This window comes from Amborella trichopoda, chromosome 2 (assembly GCF_054954075.1).
Source record: "Amborella trichopoda isolate Santa Cruz 75 chromosome 2, AtrichopodaSantaCruz75HAP2 v2.0, whole genome shotgun sequence".
Classification (NCBI taxonomy): domain Eukaryota; kingdom Viridiplantae; phylum Streptophyta; class Magnoliopsida; order Amborellales; family Amborellaceae; genus Amborella; species Amborella trichopoda.
In genome coordinates, this window is record NC_142337.1 from 12,853,500 (window position 1) to 12,878,668 (window position 25,169).

Sequence of the window (25,169 nt, forward strand, 5' to 3'; positions counted from 1 at the left end):
CCAACTTTTTAAGTGGATAAATTATATTTTATTTTTATATATTGGATTAAGATAAAATTTGATAGGTTCGTACTTCTATCATCACATGCCCATAAAAATAATAAAAATACCCATGTAATATTCAGAGAGATTTTTATAATTTTATTTTTGAAAGTATTTTAAAATAATTTTTATAGGTATATGATGGTAAAAGTAATGAAATACCAAATTCAAGCTTAATTCAATGTATAGAAAAAAAGATAAAAATAAATGATATTTTATGCTTTCAAAAAGTAGGACTTGAGTGTAAAATGTGAAATTTATGCAAATATTTTTAATAATTTAAAAATAAAACAATTTTTCTATAAATTTCCCAATATTTTTTAATGAAATATAATTCTCATAGAGAGTTATATGCTTAATTCATCTCTTTTGAGTAGGTTTATGAATTTTCCTCAAAAAATTTTAAAAATAAATTTTTATGGTCATATCTATTTTTATTTTTCATAAAATACCCCCTCTTTGGACCTTTATATCGAAATGAGAAGAAGAAAATTCTTACCGTTGAATCTCAAGATCTGAAGTTAAGAAATGAATTACTTCAAATCATCCACTTTGACTTAATATTGAGAAAGTGTTGCCTTTGGATTTTCAAGGGTTCGAGGTAAAGTTTCGTCAAAATTTAGGAAGTTTTATTTAACAACATTACTTCATAGTGTGAAGAGTCTCAGCTTTCTTTGAAGAGACTCCCTTTGTCCATTAATTGATATGAATATACAGACTTGTCTTTTATAGACAAATCACTAATAGAAATTACATCATGCACACCTAAACTATATCCAGACTTACCATAAAATACAGGACACAATATCTAACCATTCCCATATTAACCTGATGCATAATATATACTTTCCTTTCTTCAATCACATAAAGGCTAATTTGGAGTCTAGAATGGTCGCTGCAGAAGATATATGCGACCAAATCTTGACAAATGGGGAGAGGAAACCAGTTGAGCATTACCTGAAGGCTGTGTATGAAGTCACATTGAAGGACATTTCTTCAATCACAGAAAAACTAAATCATAGACACCTAAACTATATCCAGACTTACCATAAAATACAAGATACAATATCCTACCCTCTTCATATTTACTGATTACATTTTACACTTTCTATATTAACTCGATACATAATATACACTTTCCTTTCACATTCCCCCTCAAACTCAAGATGCTATGAGAGAGAGTAGCTGGAGTTTGAACACTAATTGCGAAAATGAGCAGTTGGATATTCAGGTGTATAGTATGACCAGTAGAACGTGGTTATCATACTCAGCTTGTTTGATCAACAAGCACAAAAAGCATCGACAAATCAACAAGCCTCAAGAACAGATGGCCTTAAGAACTAAGGGAAGGCCATATCAGAGTAGGCTCGATCAACAGAAAAAAACTTCATATCAGAAATTGATGATAGATAGTGGATTCGAACGACAGGAAAAGAGGCGGACGAGATCAAACAGATCAGAGCGTCGAAACACGACTCAACATAAAGAAAGATCAGATAGTCGAAATAAGACTCGGCAGAAAGACAAATCAAAGAGTCGAAACATGACTTGACAAAGAGGACAGACCAAAGAGTCGGAACACAACTCGACAGAGAGCTCAAATCTGATGGGCGAACTCATATGATGAATAGACACAAAAAAGATGAATCTGGCTCTGATACCATGTGAAGAGTCTTAGGTTTCTTTGAAGAGACTCAAAGTCTATTAATTGATGTGAATATACAGACTTATCTTTTATAGACAATTTACAAATGATACTAATATAAACTAAATCATAAACACCTACACTATACACAAACTTACCATAAAATACAAGACAATATCCTACCCTTCCCATATTTATTGATTACAGTATACACTTTTTATATTAATTCGATACATAATGTACTCTTTCCTTTTACATAGAGGACATGAGAATAAATTATTCTTTTTCTCATGACTTTTGTTTTTTTCTAATTTATTTAGTGTTCCTCGACTGGTTGTGTCCAGAGAGAGAACTAGGTGTGTACTTGAAGACACACACATTATAGATACACAGAAGTGCGCAGGAGGATAAGTGAGTTAAAGAGGAGAGAGAGAGAGAGATTGTAAGGATTATGTGGTTTTAGTATAAATTTTTTGGAAATATATAGGAATTACTAGATGATTATTTTTAAAAGAAAAAATTTGAAATGTTGAATCTCGTAACACTTAGATTTAGCTTTTCAAAAATTGGATGGTCTCTATTCAATCTTGAAGTTAAGTTTTTTCAAGTACATAGAAGTTTATTTTGAAAATTTTTCTTGTCTAGATTATTCTATGGGTCGTAAAGATTACATCAAAAAATTTGAGACCCAAAAAGCATCCATGGCATGTGTTTTACCCGAGGTAGGAAATGGATAGTATTTCTCTAGGGAAGAGGGAATCTTTTCACTTCGCCCCCGCTCAAAACATGTACTTAAAGAGAATTTTTTAGTATAAAATTTTGGAAAACACATACTAATTACTAGACGATTATTTTTTAAAAAAAATTGAATTTTAAGTTTTGTAACACTTAGATCCAGCCTTTCAAAAATTGGATGGTCTCTATTCAACATTGAAACTTAAGTTTTTTTTTCTAGAACATAGAGAGTTTATTTCAAAAACTTTCCTTGCCGAGATTGTTTTTTTTATTTTTTAACTGAATATTCCACAAATGTTATGGTTTAGCAAGTGTGTAACAAACTAGTATAACAAAAGTCCTAAGTTATAAACGGAGAAATACACCAACTTACAATGCCAAAATATCATCAAATATCAACCTAACCAATAGAATTATGTGTGAGAATCAAAGAACAGGGTGGGCGGTGGGGGTTTACCTGGGTGATACTTATTGATAATTTATTGAAGACACAAATGTGTTGATGAGTTAAACATGAATTTGCAACATACTGAATTAATTTGCAACATGCTGAATTCAAGATTGAAAACGAACAAAAATCCTTACACATGCCTCATTAGGTTTTGCCACACATCAAATTTTAACCAGATCAAACCAAAATTATGATTCCAGACACTTCTCCACTTGACATTCCAATTTTAACCAGATCAAATCAAAATTATGATTCCATACACTTCTCCACTTCACGTCCCAATTCACAAAATTATGATTCCAAAACAGAGAATACCCAATTCACAAGAAAGGCTAAATAATAAGAAAGGTCATTCTCTAAATAATTTAGGGTCGGAGTAAACTCTCCAATTGCTATTCTTATATTTGGAACTAGTTGTCTAAATAATTTAGTTTTGGTGTAAACTGATAAATTAGATGTCTGGGACTATTTTCTCAAAGCAACTTGAATTTCCTTCTAGAAGGGCCATTCTCATGTAGCACAATACTTACTGAATTAACTCTAGCAACAAATAGCGAACACAATACTTCTTGAATTAACACTAGCAACAAATAGCGAACCGCAATGGGAGATTACATCCCAATCGTAACTACTTCCAAATCTCTTAATTACAAACGGGTTAAGAAGTTTATCCCACTTCTTATTCTCCTCGATCAGTACCCATGTCTCAAATTCGCACTCCCTAATTCTCTTAACTAAGCAGGGTCTCCCTAATTCTCTTAACTAAGCAGGGTGGCCCTTCCCACTCCACCAATTTAGGTTGTGAATACACTCGGATATGTTGGTACGTGTGTATGGCTATAGGGCTTTTAAACGTGCAATATTTCTCTTTCTTATAATTTAATGCTTATCACTAAAAAGGGAGGCTTCTTAGAGAGAGAAAGCGTCGTTATTTAACGGCTAGAAAGTAACCACCCACTTCCCAGGATTACAGGGCCACGTTTTCTAAGATATTTCAAGAGGAAGTCGAACGTTGGAGAACGACCTCCTCCATCCTTCTGTAAGAAGGGTTTCAAGGACATGGAGAGGTACATAGAAATTTACAGAGTTTTCACAGTTCTGGTAAAAGCCTAATCTTTGCAATCGATAGTCTAAAAACACTGCCCTTAATCTTAGGAGTGGGTCCATCTCTTCCCTCAAGTTTTTTCAACACAATATGGGTCCAATTTAGGTGGTGGATACACCTCATGTGGGTTCATTATAGGAATGTATTCCAAAGTTTCCCTCTCCATATCGAAGGCAACCACTTCGGGGTAGAAGACTGTAATAATCCTAAAATTTTTAAAAAAAAAAAAAAAAAAAATAAAACTTTTAATAAGTGATGGTCCATATGAGCATGATGGTCCTTAGGGACCATCACTACTTTCAAAAGCTTTTACTTTCATTTGGTTTAAGCTTTTGTTGCCTTGCCACGTCCTTTAGTGGATGTGGTTTTCAGGTGTTAAAAGTGGTCAATTACGTGACACCTCATATACATGATGGAGGCGTTTTAAAGAAATTAATTAGGATGAAAGGTAAGACGTCGCCTAACAACTCATTTCTCGCTCTCCCTCTCACAAACACAGTGAGCTTCTCCCTCTAGCCGAATTTTTATCGGAAGCTCATTCTCAAATATTTTAAGTAAGTGACTTCATTATCTTGAAAAATAATCCGTTCTTTTTAAAAATGAAGTGAAATAATTACTTCTGCTTATTATCATGAATTTTAGGCGCGATAAATTTTATGCGCAAGCAACCTCATTATTTTGAAAAATAGTCTTTTAATAAAGTGTGATATTTTATCTATGTTAGAAATTTTAAATGCTGTAAATTCTTAGAAATAAATTTATTTATTTTTCTTGTCTATTGCTAGAAAATTTTAGATACTGTAAAATTATTAGAAATAAATGTGATATTTCTGCTTTTAGTAAAATTGTGAGATTTCTTTCTACTATTTTTGAATATTTAGACATTGAAAAATTCATATGCAAGTGACTGCCTTATTATTTGAAAACTGATATTTTTTCATTTGATTATAGCATTGTCTGTGAAATGTTTATTTGTGAATTGACATCCCATAAATTGTGATAATTCCGTATTCTTGAATTTCTATAAGAGTTTTTCTATACATATTAGATTGCTAATTATGCTAGAATATCTTTACGAACTGCTACCTTTCTCAATTTGAGCTCAAAATATTTGACTGGTTATTTTTTAAATGTTATTGAAAGTGACTGTTATTAATGGTTTCAGTGAAATTCATATTAATAATTTCAGTGATATGTTGAGTACATGATATTGCTGCTTTCGAATGTTTAAAGAGATTTAGAAATACTTTAAGTATATAAGTGGACTCATCCGGTTCGCCGGTAAGGTATAAGTGGACCTGTCCGGTGCTTCAGTAGGGATTAAGTAGACTCATCCGGTATACCGATGAAGTATAAGTGGACCTGCAGGGATTAAGTGGACCCATCAGGACGTTGATGGGGTATATAGGTGATCTACTTGGGACGCCAGTAGGGTAATTTGTGAAATCCTTTGAATTATGCACTGCCGTTAAAATGTTATATGTATTTCAATTATTCGGATTATACTTAATTATGCATTTTGAAAGTGAAACTGTTAATGCATTTCAGTTAATAGATCTCCTTTTTTAAAACATTGATATTTTTCAACCATGATTATTTTTAGGATTATGAAGATCACTTACTGAGTAGCCAAACTCATCAAATTATATTAAACAAATTTTTTTTCAGGATAACTGCGGTTTCATTTTGAGTGCTCGTCAGGATCAACTGTGGAAGATATTGTAGTTATGCTTAAACTTTTTTTTGTTACTTTGTAAGAATTCGCTACTGTAAATTTGTCCTATCAAGAGATATATATATGTTTTGACTGTCACATCTCAGGAATATCAGTATTGTAAATTCTTGGGGTGTGACAAAGACTCTATAACAAACCCCACAAATGCAAATAGCTGGCCACCCATAATTGGATGCTGGAAAGCTAACCTCTTTTCAAGTTCTCATGTCCGAGCTGAACATGGCAAACGCCGGGCTTCACACCAATAACTTGACCTCCAATCATAATCATACCACCAGGATAGATCGGATGGTGCAATGGTGGAAGGGTGAGATGTTGCCTGGTTACAGAATTCCACACAAAAAAACTTTCAAGGTTTATTGAAGTTGTGTAGCATACCATGCCATTGCTACAAGCAAAATCGGTAAAAGGTCCTAGTCTAGGTGGACTTACCACTGGAAGGGTTTGATTCGAATACTTCTAGGTGAAATTCTTAAATTCTTCGATATACGAATAAAGGAGAAGCCAGAGAAATTTAAGATAGAGGAATTGATCAGCAACACAATTGTACCAGACGGCAGGGTGGGGGAGAGAGAATGGATCTGTCCAAATTCCTTGGAGCTGATAAGTTTTTGCCATGTACAAGCACATGTGAATCTGCAGATTGATTCAACAGGAAGGGCCGACAGAATGCAGACCAAAATCTCATAAGGAATATGAGAAAGGCAAATTTTTCTCTTTAGAGATTTTCTTTTTACTTTTCCCATGGTTGAAGGCTTTCTCTTTCAAGAATTTGCCATTGATCTCGAAAGCAAGCGAAGTGAGAGTAAGGTGGTAGGTTCAAAGATAAAGAAGGGGAAGTTAGAGAAGAAAGAAGGGAGTTGTTGCGCTCTTATCGACAAGCCCTCATCTTCTTGCCGAGATTATTTCATGGGTTGTAAAGATTACATCCCAAAATTTGTGATCCAAAAACTTCTCTAGAGGGGAGGAAATATTTTCACTTCTTTTAAACCACAACTACTAAAAAAATTATTCTAAGTAAACTTTTATGTTCAAAAACCCAAAAAGAATTATCATATAATTTTTAAAAATAAATTTTCCATCTAAGAATTATCATAAATTTATTTTTAAAAGATAGACCTTGAGTTATTAGATATTTAACTATAACATGCCAAAAATTGGACAATCTTTATTTAATAATAGGGTGTTGTATTTGACCCGCACACAAAAACCACTTAAAAAAAAAATAGATTCATTAAGTTGAAGAGGTTACACTCCAAAAAAATAAATTTTTTAAGTGGAATCATTAAGCAAGAAATTATCTTCTCATTTTGCTTTTTGGACGGGCTAAAATTCATCATACTAAGGGCTATAACCTAGTGATGGTCTTGCCTACGCAGGGTTCCGAAAGGGATGAGCTGGAAACAATCCTAACCAGTGGCTTTTTATGCAAAAAGTGGCCGCTCTCAAGACTCGAACCCATGCAAAGGGCTATAACCTAGTGCTGGTCCTGCCTACGCATGGTCCCAGAGGGATGAGCTAGAAACAATCCTAACTATTGGCTTTTTATGCACAAAGTGGCTGCTCTCATGACCCGAACCTATGCTCTACCCGAACCTTTTACCGCCACACCAAGTGACGGCCCTTTGGGTAGCAATAAATTGGTATTTCTTTGGAAGTGCACAAAAAAATAATAATAACCATGATGGTGGAGGATAACACGATTGGAAGTAGTAGGAAAAAACATTGAGACTTATGGCCTCACTGAGGACCCTTAATAGAGCAATGAGACGAATCGGTATTCATGTAGCCGATTCCAATTAGTTGCGAAAAGGCTTTGATGATGATGATGATGATGATGGAAGATAACAACAGAGAAGTATTTGTTAATGGGTTCAATTTATGGCTAAGTGAGATAATAATAGATTTGTCATCTTTGAACGTATGAAATTTCAAAAAAATTTCCAATGAAAGAATAAATTTTTATGAGCACCTACAATTGTCCAGTAGGAGCATATACGATTGCTCTCTTGGGTGAAAAAGCAACGGATGATTTTTTCATCTAAAATTTTAGGATCCACTTGAGAATCATGGGATGATTATTTCAAGGAAAAACATATTTGAGTTCTTTCCTAAATCTGCATATCCAACTTTGGAAGGTTGTATTCAACTTCATTATTTCTTGGGAAAATTACTGGTGTAATTAATTTTTGAGAAAATTACGTTTATATCCATTATATTTGTTGTTATTATAAAAATACTTTCTAGTTTCCCTTATTATAGATATCCATTTTTTTGAACTTCGTAACATTTTTTTTAAAAAAACGAAACTGCCCTTTTTAGGTTTTTGAAAAACCGAAATCTTTAAAAATAATAATTTTCCGATTTTGAGAACCCGAATTTATATGTCTTTCGATTTTTGACCGACTTGAAATTTTTTCTCCTAGCCATCCTCCTCTCCCTCTCTCTCTCTCTCTCTCTCTCTCACACTCCTAGCGTTATTACTTACAGAGGAAGAGGAAGACAATGAGAAAAAGGGAAGATTCAAAGCCATAAATTTCATCTCTACCTCTACACCATTATTGGATTCTTGGACCAAAGAAAAGAAGATTTGTCCCTGTCGCTCAACCCCCTCTCTCTTCATCAGCAGTCCCTCTTCATTACCCATAGAAGAAGGTACAAAAAAACTCAGAGTCCAGAGAGAGAAAATACACAAAAATGGATCATTCCACCATTGAACCAGAAACAACAACACAGGCTCCACCCCACACATAAGCGCCCGCGCCCCTTCCTCTCTGCCACGCCACCCCTCCTTTTTCTCTGCCTCTGCTTGCCCCCATCTATTCTTGGGTACTTTTTGTTCATGGAAATTGCAGAAAAATGCATTAGAAATGGTGAACCCTTTTTTTCTTTTTTTTAGTGATAGAAAACTCCGGTTCTCTGGCCATGGAAATTGAAGAAGAAAGAGTACATGAAATTAGAGTACATGAAATTGGGGAGGTCATGCATTTTCTAGGTCTCTCATTCTCTGATCACGAAAATTTTAGAAAGAATGCATCAAAGATGAAGCTTCTAAAATTGGAGAGATCTCTTTTTTGTTGATCATTTAAATTGCACAAATAATAGATGAAGTGCAGAACTTCCAAAATTACAAAAATTTCTAGTTCTCTGACTTGATTGACATAATTTGAGAAAAGTTTTAAAGCCTTAGATCTCAGCTCTCGGAAATCACAGACAAAAGATGGAAACCTAACTTTCAAAGTTGCTGAAATATCTGGTTATCTGATCATGAAAATCAAAGGACCCATTAAATTTTGTTGCTGACTTCAATCATCGAAATGAAAAAACGGGGTTTTTAGGGAATGAGTTTTTTTTTTCTTTAAAGCATTTTTCTTTTAATCTAATAGCCCTTCACGGCTGCTCTGTTGCATATAGTCAGTACTTTCTCTGTCTAACTTTTCCTCTCAGGCACCTATTCATGTACCAAGTGATGCTTTTTGCGATCAAAGAGATAATAAGCACGAATTCGGCTATTCCAAACCCGAATTTAGTTGATTTTCGGTTTTTTAAAAATTAAAGAGCAATTTTGTCTTTTTTTTAAAAAAAGTTGTGAAGTTGAAAAATCGGATGTAAATGTAGTAACGGAAACTAAAAGATATTTTTGCAATAAAGATATATATATATATATATATATATATATATATATATATATATATATATATATATATATATATATATCTATAAGTTTCCCTTATTTTTTTGAGACCCACCAAGTGTATGTTTCAAACTTTATGCTTTTTATTATTTTTTTTTTGAAGTTAGTAAGGAAAACATTACCAAAATTTGAAGTCCTAAAAATTCTTCTATATTGGGATTTAATTAAGGGATTAATAGACAATATGTTCCTATGGAAACACTAACTCAAATCTTTTGACAATTTTCATCCATCATTCAAGCCCCCACTAGGCCAATACACTATTGATAACAATCTATTTCCATAAGGGTGTGATTTGCATAAGTTTGCAACTTAAAACAATCAAATTACGGTGTATCTCCAAATTTTGTCATAAGATGTAATTTTGGTGTCAAAATTTTTTAGGATGGCTTGGGAATCCATTTTCATCTCTAATTATAAAGTTTTAAACTAAAAAAATGGTTCAAATCCAGTAGATCTACAAACACATGAAAATCTTGAATATAGATGCTTTAGATAATATGCCGCAAGATGCACTATTTTTTAGACCTAAAATCTTTTTTTCTCTCATATTCATATTTGTCAATGTTGAGATGATCAATTAAAAGATTTTCCAATTTCAAGAAAGCGCTTTTGATGGATTTTTTAGGTAAGCCTTAATTTTAATAGCTAAGACTTAGAATCATCTAGTAAACTTTCCTGCACAAGCCGGCGAATAGCTAAGACTTAGAATCATCTAGTAAAGTTTCCTGCACAAGCCGGCGAATAATACACGCTAAATCTTTCATAAAATTAATTCTCATAGAGAGTTATATGTTTGATTCTCTCCAAAATTTATAAACCTACTCAAATGAGATGAACTATTTAACATTGGGCACGGTTTCTATGAGGTTACAACTTAAAACAATCCAATTAAGGCGTACCTCCAAATTTTATCATAAAATATAATTTTGATATAAAAAATTCTTAGGATTATTTGAAAATCTATTTGCATATCAAATTATAAAATTTTAAACTAAAAAAATGACTAATAATCAAGTAGATCTATAAATATATGAGCATCTTGAAATTGAACGGTCTAGATAATGTGTTGCAAGATGCACTATTTCTGGGATTCAAAATCTTGTTTTTTTCTCGTATTTATACATGTTGATGTTGAAACAACCTTTTCCGATGTTTTAGATTGTTTACGTTTTCCGATGTTTTAGATTGTTTACGTTTTCCGATGTTCTTCAACATTAAAACAACCTTTTCCGATGGATTTTTGAAGTGCACCTTTAATTCTACATTTTAAGGTTGCAACTTTATATAAACCTTTTCCTTTAACAATATACCTATTTGCAACTACTATCTAACTCGAGACTTTGCATTTTTCATTGGTACTTTAAAATTAGATAAGTATAAAGTAATAAATTGTTAAACTACTGCCGATAATTTGATAAATTTTTCTAAATTTTATCATCATTATCATCTAAGCCTTGTCCCAACTACTTGAAATTCGTTGTATTCCAAAAAAATTTCAATTTTCTAATAACACTAATTTATGGGGAGATCAACGTAGGCGTGGCAATGTATCTAGACCAGACCCGAGACCCATGGGGTAGACCAGATTTGGGTTCGGGTATTAGTCTAAAACTTGGACCTAGTGGGTCGGGTTTGAGTCCAAGATTTTGAAAACACTATATGGGTCCAATTCTGGTATTTGTTTTTTTGTGTCCCAATAAATAATATATATATATATATATATATATATATATATATATATAGATAATCAGTGACAATTTTAATGCTCTCAAACTATTACATCATACTACTTACAAAACCAGAAAGCAGAAATAAAACTAAATAGTTACATCAAACAACAACAAAAACAGGAAATAGAATTAGAAGTTAGACAATCTAAAACATTCAGATCACATCCATTTTAATGATTGAAATTTACTCGGTTGCAACTCCATCTTTAGCCAAACGATCGGCCTCCATATTGCTTTCTCTATACACCTGCATAAAAGAAACTTCCATTCCCAAACACACTATTTCCGCTTCTCTAATCATTTCCTCTAATCTTCATGGATAATCTTTTTCTTTTTTCATCCAATTTATGACATTAAGAGAATCCCCTTCAGCTATCACATGTTTGTTAAAAAATTTTACCAACTTCAAACCTTGAAGCAAAGCCCTCATTTCAGCTTCATTTGCAGTTTTCCTCCCCACCTATCCACAAAATTACAGTACAACATTACCTCCACAATCTCTAACTAGGCCACCAATTCCAGCAAGCCTTGGATTCCCAGCTGAACTACCGTCAAAATTTAATTTGAGCCACCCCATTTCTTTAAGAAGTATATGTAAATTATACATAAAATCTATTCTACTCACTCACCACCATCCAACTCTAACAGCCAACCATTCGGCTACTGATACTCTGATCTCATCTTGAACTTCTAACTCTGTTTTGCTTGTATCCTCAAAAATACTTCTATTTCTCTGTATCCATATTTCCCATGCCCCTATTCCTTTCATTGTTTTCTAAATAATATTTCCTTTCTTTCCTATACCATCAATCTTCTATTGATTAATAATGTGATTCACCCGTAAAGGGATATTCTTCTGTACATCCAGCCAATTAAGTACCCACTCCCAAATTGATCTTGCATTACCCACAATTTAGGAACATATGATATGCAGATTCCTCATCTTCTATGCACAAAATACACACATTTGGCATTTTTTTCCCCTCTCTTCCTTGACATATCCACTATTAACACATTTTTCAAATGCACTAACCAGATAAAACATCTGATTTTTTGAGGTATGGACCATTTCCATATTTTTCCACAGTCAGAATCCTTCCATCTAATTTTGGCATAAAAGAAAAGATTATAACCGGATTTAACAGAGAATTTATTACTATTACTATGTTCCCACACCACACTATCTTCCTTATGAGGGCAGTAATAATATTGCTGTAACAATCCAATGCATCATATATACTCATCTGTAACTTGATTACTTACTCTTTGATAGTTACATCTAATATTCCAAAACCTAGCCCTTCTACCGTCTAATATATCATCTTCCTCTTTGCGGTTACTTTAGCAAAAAGATTAGGAAACTGAATTTTGAAAGGCATAACTCCAAGTTATTTTTGTTGCCAAAAACACATTTTATCTCCTTTTCCAACAACATTCTTGAATTACTTGAGAAAATTTGTCTATAAGATGCAATCCCTTTCTATATGATTGATTAACCTTTTTTATTTAGCCCTTTTGCTACAATACCATTTTCTAGATCTTGACCATATTTTTCCGAGAGAATACACCTCTATAGTTGGTCTTTTTCTGATTCACATCTCCACCACCATTTTGTCAATAATGCACAATTCATGAATTTCAATCTCTTTACCCCCATACCTCCATCACAAGTAGGAGTACAAACTTTTTCCCATTTCACCAGATTAAAGCATTATTTCCTTCACTCCCCCCCATACGAATTTCTTCATAATCTGCTCCAATTTCTTAATCACCTTATTAGCTATTTGAAAGAGATACATATAATATATAGGCAGGTTAGCAAGTACTGCATTTGCTAAAGTCAATCTACCCCTTAAAGATAAAAGCTTGAATTTCGAAGAATCCAAATCATATTGTATACTTTCGATTAGATGATCCCATAATGCATTTGGTCTCCCATTAGCAGAAAGGGAAAGACCCAAAAATCTAATTGGGAAAGAACATACCCCACATCCTACCATTTCGACACAGCTAGCTATCCTCTCTTCCTCACAGGCTACCCCAATGATTTGAGTTTTCTTTAGGTTTACTTTTTGATCAGTCATCGCCTCAAAACACTTAAAGAAATCTCTTCAATCTTCTAATATCTTAATCCCAAGTCTCACAAAAAATTAGAGTATCGTCAGCATGTTGTAAATGCGATACTGCTGTCCCATTATGTTTAATTGAAAAACCTTTCGATAGACCCATTTCAACTACTGAATTCAACATCACATAAACTATCTATGCCATAATAGTGAATAAAAAAGGGGATAGGGGATCCCCTTGTCTTATACCACACGAAGTCTTGAAGAATCCTTTTGGTTTTCCATTTATCAAAATAGAGAAGTGAGTGGATTCCAAACACCCCTTAATCTATTTCAGCTATTTCTCATCAAAACCCATAGCTTTCATTGTTTATAATAGAATTTTCCACTCCACCTTATCATAAACATTTTCAAAATCAATTTTACATATAATACTTGCCTCATTGTCAGCAACTTTTAAACTAATAATTTATTGGCCAAAAAAAATACTATCAGTAATTTGTCTCCCTTTTGTGAAAGTTGACTGAGGCCCCTTAACTACCATGGACAAAACTTTTTTTAGTCTACCAACGAAACATTTTGCAATGATCATGCATAAACTAGTCAATAGACTAATATGGCGAATGTCACTCAGGGTTTCAATTGCTCCATTCTTAGGAATTAAAGCAATAAAAGTAGAGTTTAAGCTCACATTAACCGTGCAGCTCTCATGAAATTCACTCATCATATTAATAACTGCCCTTTTCACATGGTCTAAAAAATGTTGAAAGAACCTCAAAGGAAACCCATCGGGTCCTGGAGCTCGATCCCTTGCAAGCTAAAGACAACTTCCTTAATTTCTATTTCAGAAAAAATGTATTTCTAACCAAAAACTCCAAACTTCTTCTACTCTACTACAATGAACAAAACTGGAATTTGTATCGGGTACATAACCAGCAGTAAAAGTCCCTTGAAAGTGCTGAATAATTGCAAGTTCTAATCATATTTCATCCCCATCAAAAACCCCATCAATCTTAAGACTTTGAATACTATTGATTCTTTTTATTGCACTAGCATTGGCATGGAAGAATAATCTAGTATTCAAATCCCTTTTTTTGAGCTATCTAACTGAAAATCTTTGTTTCCAATACATCTCCTCTGCATTAATCCATTTATGCAATTCATTATCCAAATGAAATCTCAAAACTCTGTCCTCTTCTTCAATTTGACTTGTTTTCCATTCCATAACATCAATTTCAGCTATTTTGTCTAAAATCTCCCTGATTTTCACCTTGTAATTGCAACAATTCTCAATCAACTCTTTTTTCACCCCTTATACTTTCCTAACAGCTATAAATCCACTCCAACCCAATGTATTATTCCTAGACCAAGGGTCTTTAATCAATTCATTGACAACTATTTCTTTAATCCAAGCCATATCAAATTTAAAATAGCTGCCATTCATCTTACAAGATTTATTTTCCCATATCAAAAGAATATAATCCGAATGAAGTTTTGGTATAGCCCTTGCAGCTTCCCTTGGAAGTAATTCAAACCACCCAACATTGACTAAAAAACGATCAAGCCTAGTCATAATAAGATTGGACACACAATTATTCGACCATGTATATTTTGCTTCAGCTGCTGGAATATCCAATAACCCTAAATTTGAAATAAAGCTAGAAAAATCTCTCATACTGGAGTCAAAGCGATGAGCAATGCTAGACTCATCAAGCCACCTAATGGCATTAAAAACACCTCCAATAAGCCAAGGCATATTTGCATCCCGACCTATGGAGTAAAGCTCATTCCAAAAACTATGTTTAAATGCAGGCAAGTTTGGTCCATATACATTTGTAATAAAAAAACGAGAACCATCAATTATGTACAAAAACATACAAGAAACACATCATTCATCAATAGAAGACCAGATAAGATGACATATAGAGGTATCCCAAATATTTCAAAGACCACCCGAAACGCCATCAGATTTTTTACAACAAAATTGTATAAGACGACTCCCCCATACATATCTAACAGGACAAGGGTTTGCAATCTTAGTTTTCTGAAGCAAAATGAAATAAGGGTTTTTTGCTTTTGTAATATTAAATAGCTATGGTTTCCTTTTAAGATTTGCCTAAATCTTTAGTATTCCAAGAAATGCCTTTTAACATTTGGAGATAGCTGTACTATTCCTGGTAGCATACTTGCTAACAGATGCAGCCGAATCAGAGGACTCCATTTTACTTTTCTTCCCTCTCCCAGTAGACCTGGTGCTTTAGCTTACTGATTTTTCCAAAGGACCACTATCAGAGGACTCCATTTTACTTTTCTTCCCTCTCCCAGTAGACCGGGTGCTTTAGCTGACTGATTTATCCAAAGGACCACTATCAGACATTGAATATTTCCCTACTTCCTTCTTCTTTTGCTGTGGCCTTTTCGGACTCTGTAAAGCTTGCATTGCATCAATGATATCCTCTGGTGACTCCTTAACTCTAACCCTCATACCTTCTAACATGACAACAACCATAGGCATCACCAAAAAAGCTTCCTCCCTATCTAAATGCCTATGGGCGAAAATACTATCATTTTTACCCATAGGCTTGGTGCGTTTGAAATAAATTGATCGCACCGGACATGCTATATCCGTTGCGGTCATGTTGTCGAATTTTCACATGAAAAACATAAGAAACCACAATTGCTTTACGAGAACCGTTTCAGGCAAAACCACAATGGCTCTCATAGTGCTGAGAGCTATTGTCGGGCGAAACACCATTCACTTTCATCCTATAATATTTTAAAGATTTTTTCTATTTAAATATAAAAGTATTTTAATTTTGAAGTTGGGTCCGATCCTATACCACTTTTTGAGTCCAGGGGAGGCCCAGACCCGACCCTATCCGTTACCACCCGTAGGTCAGCGTTAATTTAACGGAGGGAATCCACCTGTGTTTACGAGCGAGCCAAACGAAACATGTATCCTCCTCATTTCACGCCAACTATTCACCATGTGAGAAACATTAATAACACTTCACCATTCACACTGAGCTTTTTCCTTGTATTTCGTTTTGAAGGTTGTCTTCTTAATGGTGATGTGAGCTCAGATTACAATTATATTCGACAAATTAAAAATGGGTCCTGAAGCCAGCTAACTATTTGCTACTCTGCTGTTGTGGCCCCACGACCCCAAGCATTCAATTCAATTCATGGCTTCTCTGTCATCTCTATCTCCTAACTTTCTCTCTCTACCACACTGCTTCATTTCCCATATTAGGTTCAGGGCAAATATCACACTTTCTCTCTCTTCTCCTCCATTGCCCACTGGCAAGGCCAATATGAGAGGAGGGTTGCTTTTCAATTGCAAGTTCCTACTTGCACTGGTTTTAGTATCATGTGAGTACTTGCCATTTTGCTTTCTCCTTGTTCTCTTATGCAAGTTTTAGTGAGTTGTTTTGGGTGGTGGGTTTTTTGTGAAAATTGTGATCTTTCCTTTTGTGGGTTGTTTGTTGAACTGTACACTGCATTTGTTCGTGTTTGTTTGTTTATTTCCATTTGATACAGTGGATTTGTTCATATTTGGTAGGTTTTTTTTTCCTGTTTTGGTATGTGGGGTTTCATTTATTGAAGTTGGGTCTTAGAGTTTGCTATTGGTTCGTTGCAGTTTGTCTTACTGGTTTTGTTAACGCACTCTCTGTAGTTGTCTTTCTCTCTCTTCTCACTCTCTCTCTCTTGTTTTTGAATCTGACTAAGGTGGGTTACTGTGGGATCGCTCCTGCTGCTTGTTCTATCTCCTGATGAAGTGTTTATGTATTTGCACTGTGTTTCTTTTGTAGCTGTCACATATTGTTTGTTCTAACCCATCTCCATTGTTTCCTTTTGGGGAATAGGATCTAGATGCTATGGTGGATGCCTTCAACCTTTAATTGTATATACTATTGAAATTATGAATGATCCGGATCATACACATTTTGGAAGAATGTTTTTTGGGTTAATGTAAATAGAAACAATGATTTTTTTTTTGGTTGCTTCTGCTTCTTCATCTTTCATTTGTCACTTCATTAGAACTAGTACTAATTGTGAGTCTTACTTGTACAAATAGGGAACATCGAACCTTAGATTTGATTGTTTGTAAAAAGCAGGGCGCTTCCGAAAATATACTTTGTCTATTACTTCATCGATATTAATATCCAAAAGGAATGTATTCAATAAAGAAAAGTTATGGATGAATTTCTGAATCAACTCCTATACTATATTTGTTTCAAGTATATTTGGTGAAGAAAGTGTCTAACTAATAACGATGCTATGTATTCAGCTTTGTTTTCTCTAAGAATATGAGCCATCCACAATCTATCTATGCTTGTTCACTTTGTATTTTGAGGTTTTAATAGAAAAGTACTATTAACTGTCAATTATTCCACCCCCCCAATCTCCCTCTCCCCCCATACCACAAATAGCAACTAGTTATTAGGTTTAAACATCAACTTGTTATTAGGGTTATGATGACCAAGACTTGGGTTTTGTGTTCATTGGGATCGGTTTAGCTACTCTGACAAAGTTGTTTGAGTTTCTCTGTAAGAGTCTATATGTGTTCTTTGATAGGTTAAAAAAAATAATGACTCAGAAGAAATATAGTAAATGTAGCCGAGGACATTCCCCTTGATTACACTTACGAGTTCTTAAGTACAAGAGTTGAAATATGTGTAATGGGTGGGATGAGCCTTAAGCTAGATGAACCTAAGATTGAGCTAAAATTATGCTGCCCTTGTGGTTAGTTTACTGTTGCAGAAGTGTGAACAGCCAAGCGGGGTTTTCTAAAGCATCCATTAACAAATACTTTGGGAGATCTTCCAAACTTCTATTTCAAAATGCAAATGATCTCTTGTCATTAACTCGATATGCCTAAGATTGCTCTAAGCAGTTCAAAATCAACTTGAACTTTGTGAATGACATTCTCTTTAGTATGAGTTTCATGTTTCTGGTATAGCAATACCTTGTACGGTAATAGATCATTTCAGGGACGTCTCTCAGAAATTTGTATCAACTAGCTAGAAAAACATACCAATAAAATACCAATAAAGTGATAAACTAGAAGCTGACACCACTAATACTATAAACTCGTCCCAATATGTATTGGAAACTCAACATTTCAAAAGAATACATATTAGAAACTTCTACATAGCTTTGCAGATGCCTGCTTTGTTTATATACATGCGCCATGTTTGACATTTTCACACATATACTCTTTACTTGAAATTAGGGCTTTAATACTCTATGTTCAAAAGAAATGGGCTGATGTGATAATCTTGATCATAGTTACCGGAATCTCTCTACTGAGGTCGTGATTCTGGTTCGGAACCCCGATTTGCCAATTCCGACGAGGTATCTTCACTGAACCCAAGAATCTCGATTCCTTAATTTAGGAATCGCGTTTCAAACCTTTTCGGAATCTCGATGCCATTATTTATGGAATCTCGGTCCCAACTTTTTCAAATCTCGATTCCAACATTTATTGAATCTTGATTTTGCATCTCTTGATTTTCTATTCCACATGTAATGAATCTTGATTCGTTTTGGTTTTGAATCCATAATCCACAACATCAAGTACCTCAGTTCATAGATATAGGGAACTGCGATTAAATCAACGTTGAATCTTGCTTTGACCTCCACAGAATCTTGATCTGAACTAATTTGGAATATTGATTCCTGGAAATCAAGTACTGTTGTTCATAGATGCCTAAATCTGCGAGTCATTGTACATGCAATTTTAACTCAAGTATTTATGGATTCTGATTGTAGTTATTTTGAAACCCAATTGGGGGACATTGTTTCCCATGATTTATGGTTTGTACGTTCATGCCAGTTAGTTAGTGATTCAGGTTGGGGTTGTTGGGCAATCTAATTTTGGGAAAGAAACAATTATTCATTGACCCTAAATCTAGCTTTTTCCTAACTCTTCGTTGTTTTCATTCTACTAGCTTAGGAGAGTTCAATAAAGTTGTTGGCGAGGATTATTTGTGAGTTGTGATCTTTCTTATTCTCAGTGGGCTTTGTGAGTTGTGATTGACTGTGTGGCTTCTGTTTGTGCTAAGGGAAAGGACTTCACTTGTCCATTTGATTTCACTCAAGTTCTGTCATTGATGTATAAGGCCTTGTTTAGAATGTTCTTTTATTACGTCGGTTTATGACAGAATTTAAGTTGACCTCTGTAATTGAGAATGCAATTATTTGATTGAGCTGTTCTGGATAACTTGAAGGAAAGTACAGTGTAATCCAATGGGTCATGGAATACCCACAGTCCATTGGTGTCAGTGCACAATGAGACAACGGATGTTAATGGAAGGAGAGTGTGACCTCTGGTGTTTTCCATGGTTCATCGTATTATTCTATACTCCCCTAGACTCAAATTCATCTTATGCTTCCTGATTTATAGATAAATTTTGCAATTCGACCATAGCACCCTAACCTGTTTTGGACGTTAACAACTTTAGAGGCTCGAATTTTATCCTCAGATTACATTTAACACGCCTCACACTTTTGATGTGCAGGTTTCTCACATTTAACCCATACCAAACCATTAAAAATTGCTGATGATATCGAAAATTATGACCAAGAGACAATGATGCCATTAGATTCAGTTGGATCCCCAAACAGCGCCCCTCACCCTCTCATCCCACTGTTAGCACCATCACCATTGACCCCATATACAAACAACAGCGTGCCAGTACTATCAGGTGAGAATATTGTTACTTTGGAAAAGAGCATCCGCTAGTAACTGCGCAAAGAGTTGAACTTACTTAATTCTTTCATGCAGGCCTCTGTCCATTGAATTTCACTGGTGGAGCAAGTATAATTAGTATGACTGCAATCGATTGTTGGGCTTTCTTTGCACCATTTCTTGCCAACGTTATATGTTGCCCTCAATATCAGGCCACCCTTCATGTTCTCATTGGTTATTATAGTAGAGACACAGGCATGCTTGCTTTGGACTTGAAACATGCAAATTACTGCTTGTCTGATGTTCAACAATTCTTAGCAAGTCAGGGAGCAAATGAAGATCTCCAAAATATATGCTCGATTCATCCTTCAAATCTCACAGAAGGCTCCTGTCCTGTGAAGGATGTGAATGAGTTTGAGAGTTTGGTGGATTTGTCTAAGCTCTTGGCTGCTTGCAAGAGGGTTGATTCAGTGAAGGAATGTTGCACCCAAGTTTGTCAGAATGCTATAAATGAGGCTGCCACAAAAATTGCGTTGAATGATGCTCAATCTTTTAGTTTAAATAAGGCACGCATAGCCCCTCAACACTCTTCCACTATTGATGGTTGCAGAAACATTGTTCTTAGATGGCTGGCAAGCAATCTTGAGCCAAGTGTTGCTACCAAAGTTCTTAGAGCATTGTCCAACTGTAATGTGAATAAAGGTTTGTATAAAGAGCTTGCATCTTCTCTACTTCTTTATAAAATCTAATGCTAACCGTGCACTGCAATGAGTTTCTTTGGTGTGATCGGTTTGATATTCAGATCCCCTTGAATCCACATATTGTTAATAGTTTACTACTTTCCAAAGAATGTCTAGCAATATGGATAAATTTGTTTTTTGTTCTTACTTTTAATAAATTAATTGAGTTATATTTTATTCTCTTAGGGCTGGTATTTGGTGAAAATTTGACCTTCAAGAAATTTTATACCATGGTGACTTTCTTTAGTTTACTTATAGTTCATTGCTGTAGTCATCTCTTACATGTTACAATGTGTGTATCTACGTTATTCAGCATTTTAAAGGTACGTTTGAGGTGAAATTCTGTCTATCAAGAGTATTGGCAACCTTTTGTGATTGGTCCTATTTTCTTCTCTTTCCATCTTCAGTATTGAAGTTTATTTGACTTTGCTTGTTTGAAACCTTTTCTTTTTGATTGGTTCAGAAGTTAATTCATCTCATTACAAGAAAAGAAAAGAAGAGTGTGTGAGAACTACAATGACATTACCTGAATGACAATCCATGGGTAGTAACATCCCTATCGCCTCACCACCCCCTGCTGTTCTCATCATCCCCCCTGTGTTAAGTTGTAAGAGCTTATTTGTAGTTTGAACTAGTAGTCCACTTCTTCTTGATGGATGGTACTGATCAATAGAATACCATATCTGACAAAATCACCATCAAAATTTGTGTGAATCTATGACCTCTAGAACAGTGACCAATGGAACAGTATAACTAGTTGTTTGTCACTGACACCACTTACAAAATTAGTTTAAATAGGTGCATGTGATATTTTGTTTTGCTCTGTCTTTGGTAAAAGTTAATTGTAAGGAAGCAAGATAGTTCAAACAAGGATCTTTCTTAATTGGGAGGGCAATGAATTTTTATTTGATGAATACCTTTTTGCAATGGCTTTACTGTGAAATGTCCTACAACAGGTACTAAATGTAACCCTATGCACAACAGAAGAATATCTTATGCAGCTCCTTCATGGTGGACAAAAGCCTGCACACACTATGATAAGCTGGGTTAGAGTTTTGAAAGACGTCCAAGAACCTGGTTTTATAAAAAAATGCATAGTGGACATAAGTCTCTTAAAACCATGGCTATAGAGTGGTTTTTCTGCAACTTGCTTAAGAAGCCTTTGGCCATGGTAGAGACAAGCATGCATACTAGAAACTACAATAATGGAATTTAAGGTAAGGTTACTCGGAGATGCTTATGAGTGGGTTTCTGCATAATGAGAATGCATTTTGCACTGCTTAATAACTATTCCAAAAGTTGACTTGTATAGAGATAAATGTTTAACATATCTCACCAAAAGGAAGCCCATGAGCAACAAGAGAATGCTTCCTAAAACTCCACGCTCCAACATGGTTGGTAGGCACACTTTAAGAATTAGGGTTATGGTTTCCAAACCCAATCAAGAATCTACTTCCATAAGGGCGTGTTCTTCCACCAAGGTGGAATCCACCTCTTCCATCATTTAGCATGGAAGGGGCAGCTTCCTAAAATGATGCTGTTTTTACAGCAGCATGAAAGGCTGCTCTTCCAAGTTATGCTTCCACTCCCCCATAGCAATGCAGGATGCACAGCTGGCAGAACGGGGATCTTCTGCTTCCCTAAAGTTCCTCCAGTCAAACGCACCCTAAAAGAGGTGCTCACTGCAAAGAACCCTCTTGAACCCGATGTAACAGAGTGGAGCCTTTCCAACTTATTCAAGAAGCCTTGACCATGGCAGAGACAAGCATGCTGTTATGCACATGAAAATAGGGTCATGGAAATTAGGTTAGGATTTAGGAATTAATTAGGAATTGTTTCCTGCAATGAGTAGGATGTTTTGTCTGTCATTGTTTCTTAGTAGGGGAATTGATGCAATAATCGGCATAAAGAGAGATTGTGAAATGCTTTGCATAATGTCTCATGAAAAGGAAGCCCTTTACCACATTATCCTCATCATCATCAACATCATCTGAGCATTATCCCAACTCTTTGGGGTTGCTGACACGAATTCTGTTATGCCATTCCACTATATCAAGGGCCACATCCTCAGTGATGCCTTTTGCAACTCCTTAAAGAAACTCGATCCATGTTAGACTGAGGCTTGTATGAGTGCTCAAGAATTTAAGGTTAGGCTTTCCTAATCTGAACAAGAGAATCGATTTCCATAAAAAGAAACTTAGTTTATAGAAGTCCCTCCTTAATGTGGTGGCTATGTAGGATTTCGGGGTGTAAATTAAAAGTTTTTCTCTTTTTTCTTTATTAACAACCGGGAAATTCTACTTACAATGCCAAAATTGCACAGTGGAAGCAGAAAATATAGCCTATTACAAGCTATGGATCTTAACTCTAAAATAAAACTTTATTCATAAACTGAATTCAATTACAATGTGAATTTCAAACCAAATAGAAATCTAAAGTCAAGAGGAAGATATCAATTCAGAGTCGAAATATTCTCATTAGCAACTAAATCTTATATTAAAGATTTTCTTTAAGAAAATAATTCTTAATGAGACATAAAAGGATATGGGACATCCCTCTCATAAGGGTCAAACGTGTGGGATAGTGAGGCCCACATCCACCCCCATGTGGATCCTGCAACGTTTGGGGCTGGGCTCGTGCACCCCCAAGTGGGTCCCACAAAGTCCTCATAAGTTTAGAAATATTAGAATTACCTTTTTACGAGTTTTTGTGCATAAAATAAATTTACTAAAATTTTAAAAATTATTTAAAGATCACATAATCATAAATAAGGTTGGAAAACAATATATTTGATATTTCAAAAATTATAAAATATAGGTAATGCAAAACTAGACCCCGAAATGGCGTCAACACAAAGTTAGAACTTTGGAGGGATGCACTAGAACCCAAAGGTTTTAAAATTAGTCGGACTAAGATAGAGTATATGGAGTGCAAATTTAGTAATAATAGAAGTAGAGACGAAGAAGTAGTTAAGATTGACAACCAAGAAGTACAAAAAAGACCACACTTTTGATATCTTGGGTCGATAATCTAGGAAAATAGAGAGATTGATGAAGATGTCGTGCACATGATTAGAGCTGGGTGGGCGAAGTGGAGATGTGCAATTGGAATTTTATGTTATCATCGCATACCAATGAGGCCGAAGGGTAAGTTCTATAGGACAACGGTGAGACCAACTTTGCTCTATGGGGACGAATGTTGGGCGGATAAAAAACAATATACCCATAGAATGAGTATAGCGGAGATGAGATGTTGAGATGGATGAGTGACATGACAAGAAGGGATAGAATTCACAATGAATCTATTTGAGAGAATTTAGGCGTGGCACCAGTAGTTGATAAAATGAGAGAGTAAACTTAAATGGGCTGGCCATGTGTGGCTCTGACCAAGTACAGCTCTGTTAGGCGGTGCGAATTAGTTCAAGTGAAAGGACTGGAAAAGGCTAGGGGTAGGCCCAAAAGGATATGCTTAGAAGTAGTCCGAAAATATATGGGGACTTATAGCCTCACTGAGGATATAACCTTTAATAGAGCAGAATGGAGAACCATGATTCATGTAGCCGACCCCAATTAATTGGGAAAAGGCTAAATGATGATGAAATGAAAGTAATCCAAAACTAGAGGCAGTTTGGACCAATGGGTAAGGAATAAGTGACATCTGTAAAGTACTTCACCTATGTTAGAATTCATGATCCACAACCATCTTCTCAAACCAACCTAACAAAACCCATGATCCACAGTCAATCACAGGGGCTCATGATTGGTCCATCGAAGTTGGCCAATAATGGTGGAACTATGAACCTAGTGTGTGGATTGCCTTTTCCCCCAAGAGCAAGTCATGTCCATAAGGTTTCACGCACACATATATCATTATAGTGTAAGGGGATACACTCTTATGCACATGCATAAGGTCCCCTCTCTATAGGCCTGCTTCGCAAAATCCGACTTTCATGTGTACAGCCGTGCGATGGTTGTTGAGGATTTACCCTTCTACTCATTGGCTTGCAAATACAAATAGAAATCCATGTGGCTTCCTGGCTCTCTTCATCATCCTTGGGAATCTCTCCGATCTCAACAAGGGATGACCCACTGAAACCCTCAACGGTAGTGCTTATGCCTATGAGTAAGGGTTTTGGACAAACCTTGGGTCATAAACCCCTCAACCTCAGTTAGTTAACCATCACTCCCATTGGAGTGTGAACATCCACCATAAAATATTTATTTTTACATTCTCTCAAGTCCTTTAAAGGCCACAAACTCCAACACCATCAGCCTTGTTGTTCAAGAAGCCTCCTCTATGCGAGTGATAACTGTGCGATATTGCATTGGAAATTAAGGTTACTGGTGATTTGGCTTTGGGTTCTGGGAATTGATTAAGAATGGGATTCAATATGTGCAAAATCAGTAATGCTATGTTGTTTAAGTAGGGGAATTGATTCAATAGATGACTTAAATTGAGAATGTGAAATATTTTGGAGCATATCTCTAAAGGAGGAAGCCAATATTTCTCTCTAAATATTTTAAAAAATT

At 35.1% G+C, this 25,169-nt stretch overlaps 1 protein-coding gene across 2 annotated transcripts in view; it reads left to right on the forward strand.

The window, feature by feature from the left end:
* Nucleotides 1-16,279: 16,279 nt before the first annotated feature.
* Nucleotides 16,280-25,169, forward strand: part of LOC18448066 (putative GPI-anchored protein At1g61900) — a 55,450-nt gene continuing 46,560 nt past the window's right edge. The window contains exons 1-3 of one of the 2 annotated variants that reach the window (XM_011630169.3): nucleotides 16,280-16,578; nucleotides 19,731-19,916; nucleotides 19,997-20,602. In XM_011630169.3, the coding sequence (XP_011628471.1) occupies nucleotides 16,392-16,578; nucleotides 19,731-19,916; nucleotides 19,997-20,602 (979 nt within the window). In that variant the 5' untranslated portion in view covers nucleotides 16,280-16,391. Of the gene's footprint in view, nucleotides 16,579-18,442; nucleotides 18,565-19,730; nucleotides 19,917-19,996; nucleotides 20,603-25,169 lie in introns of those variants that run through there. The other variant, XM_088858071.1, reaches the window with a different exon arrangement.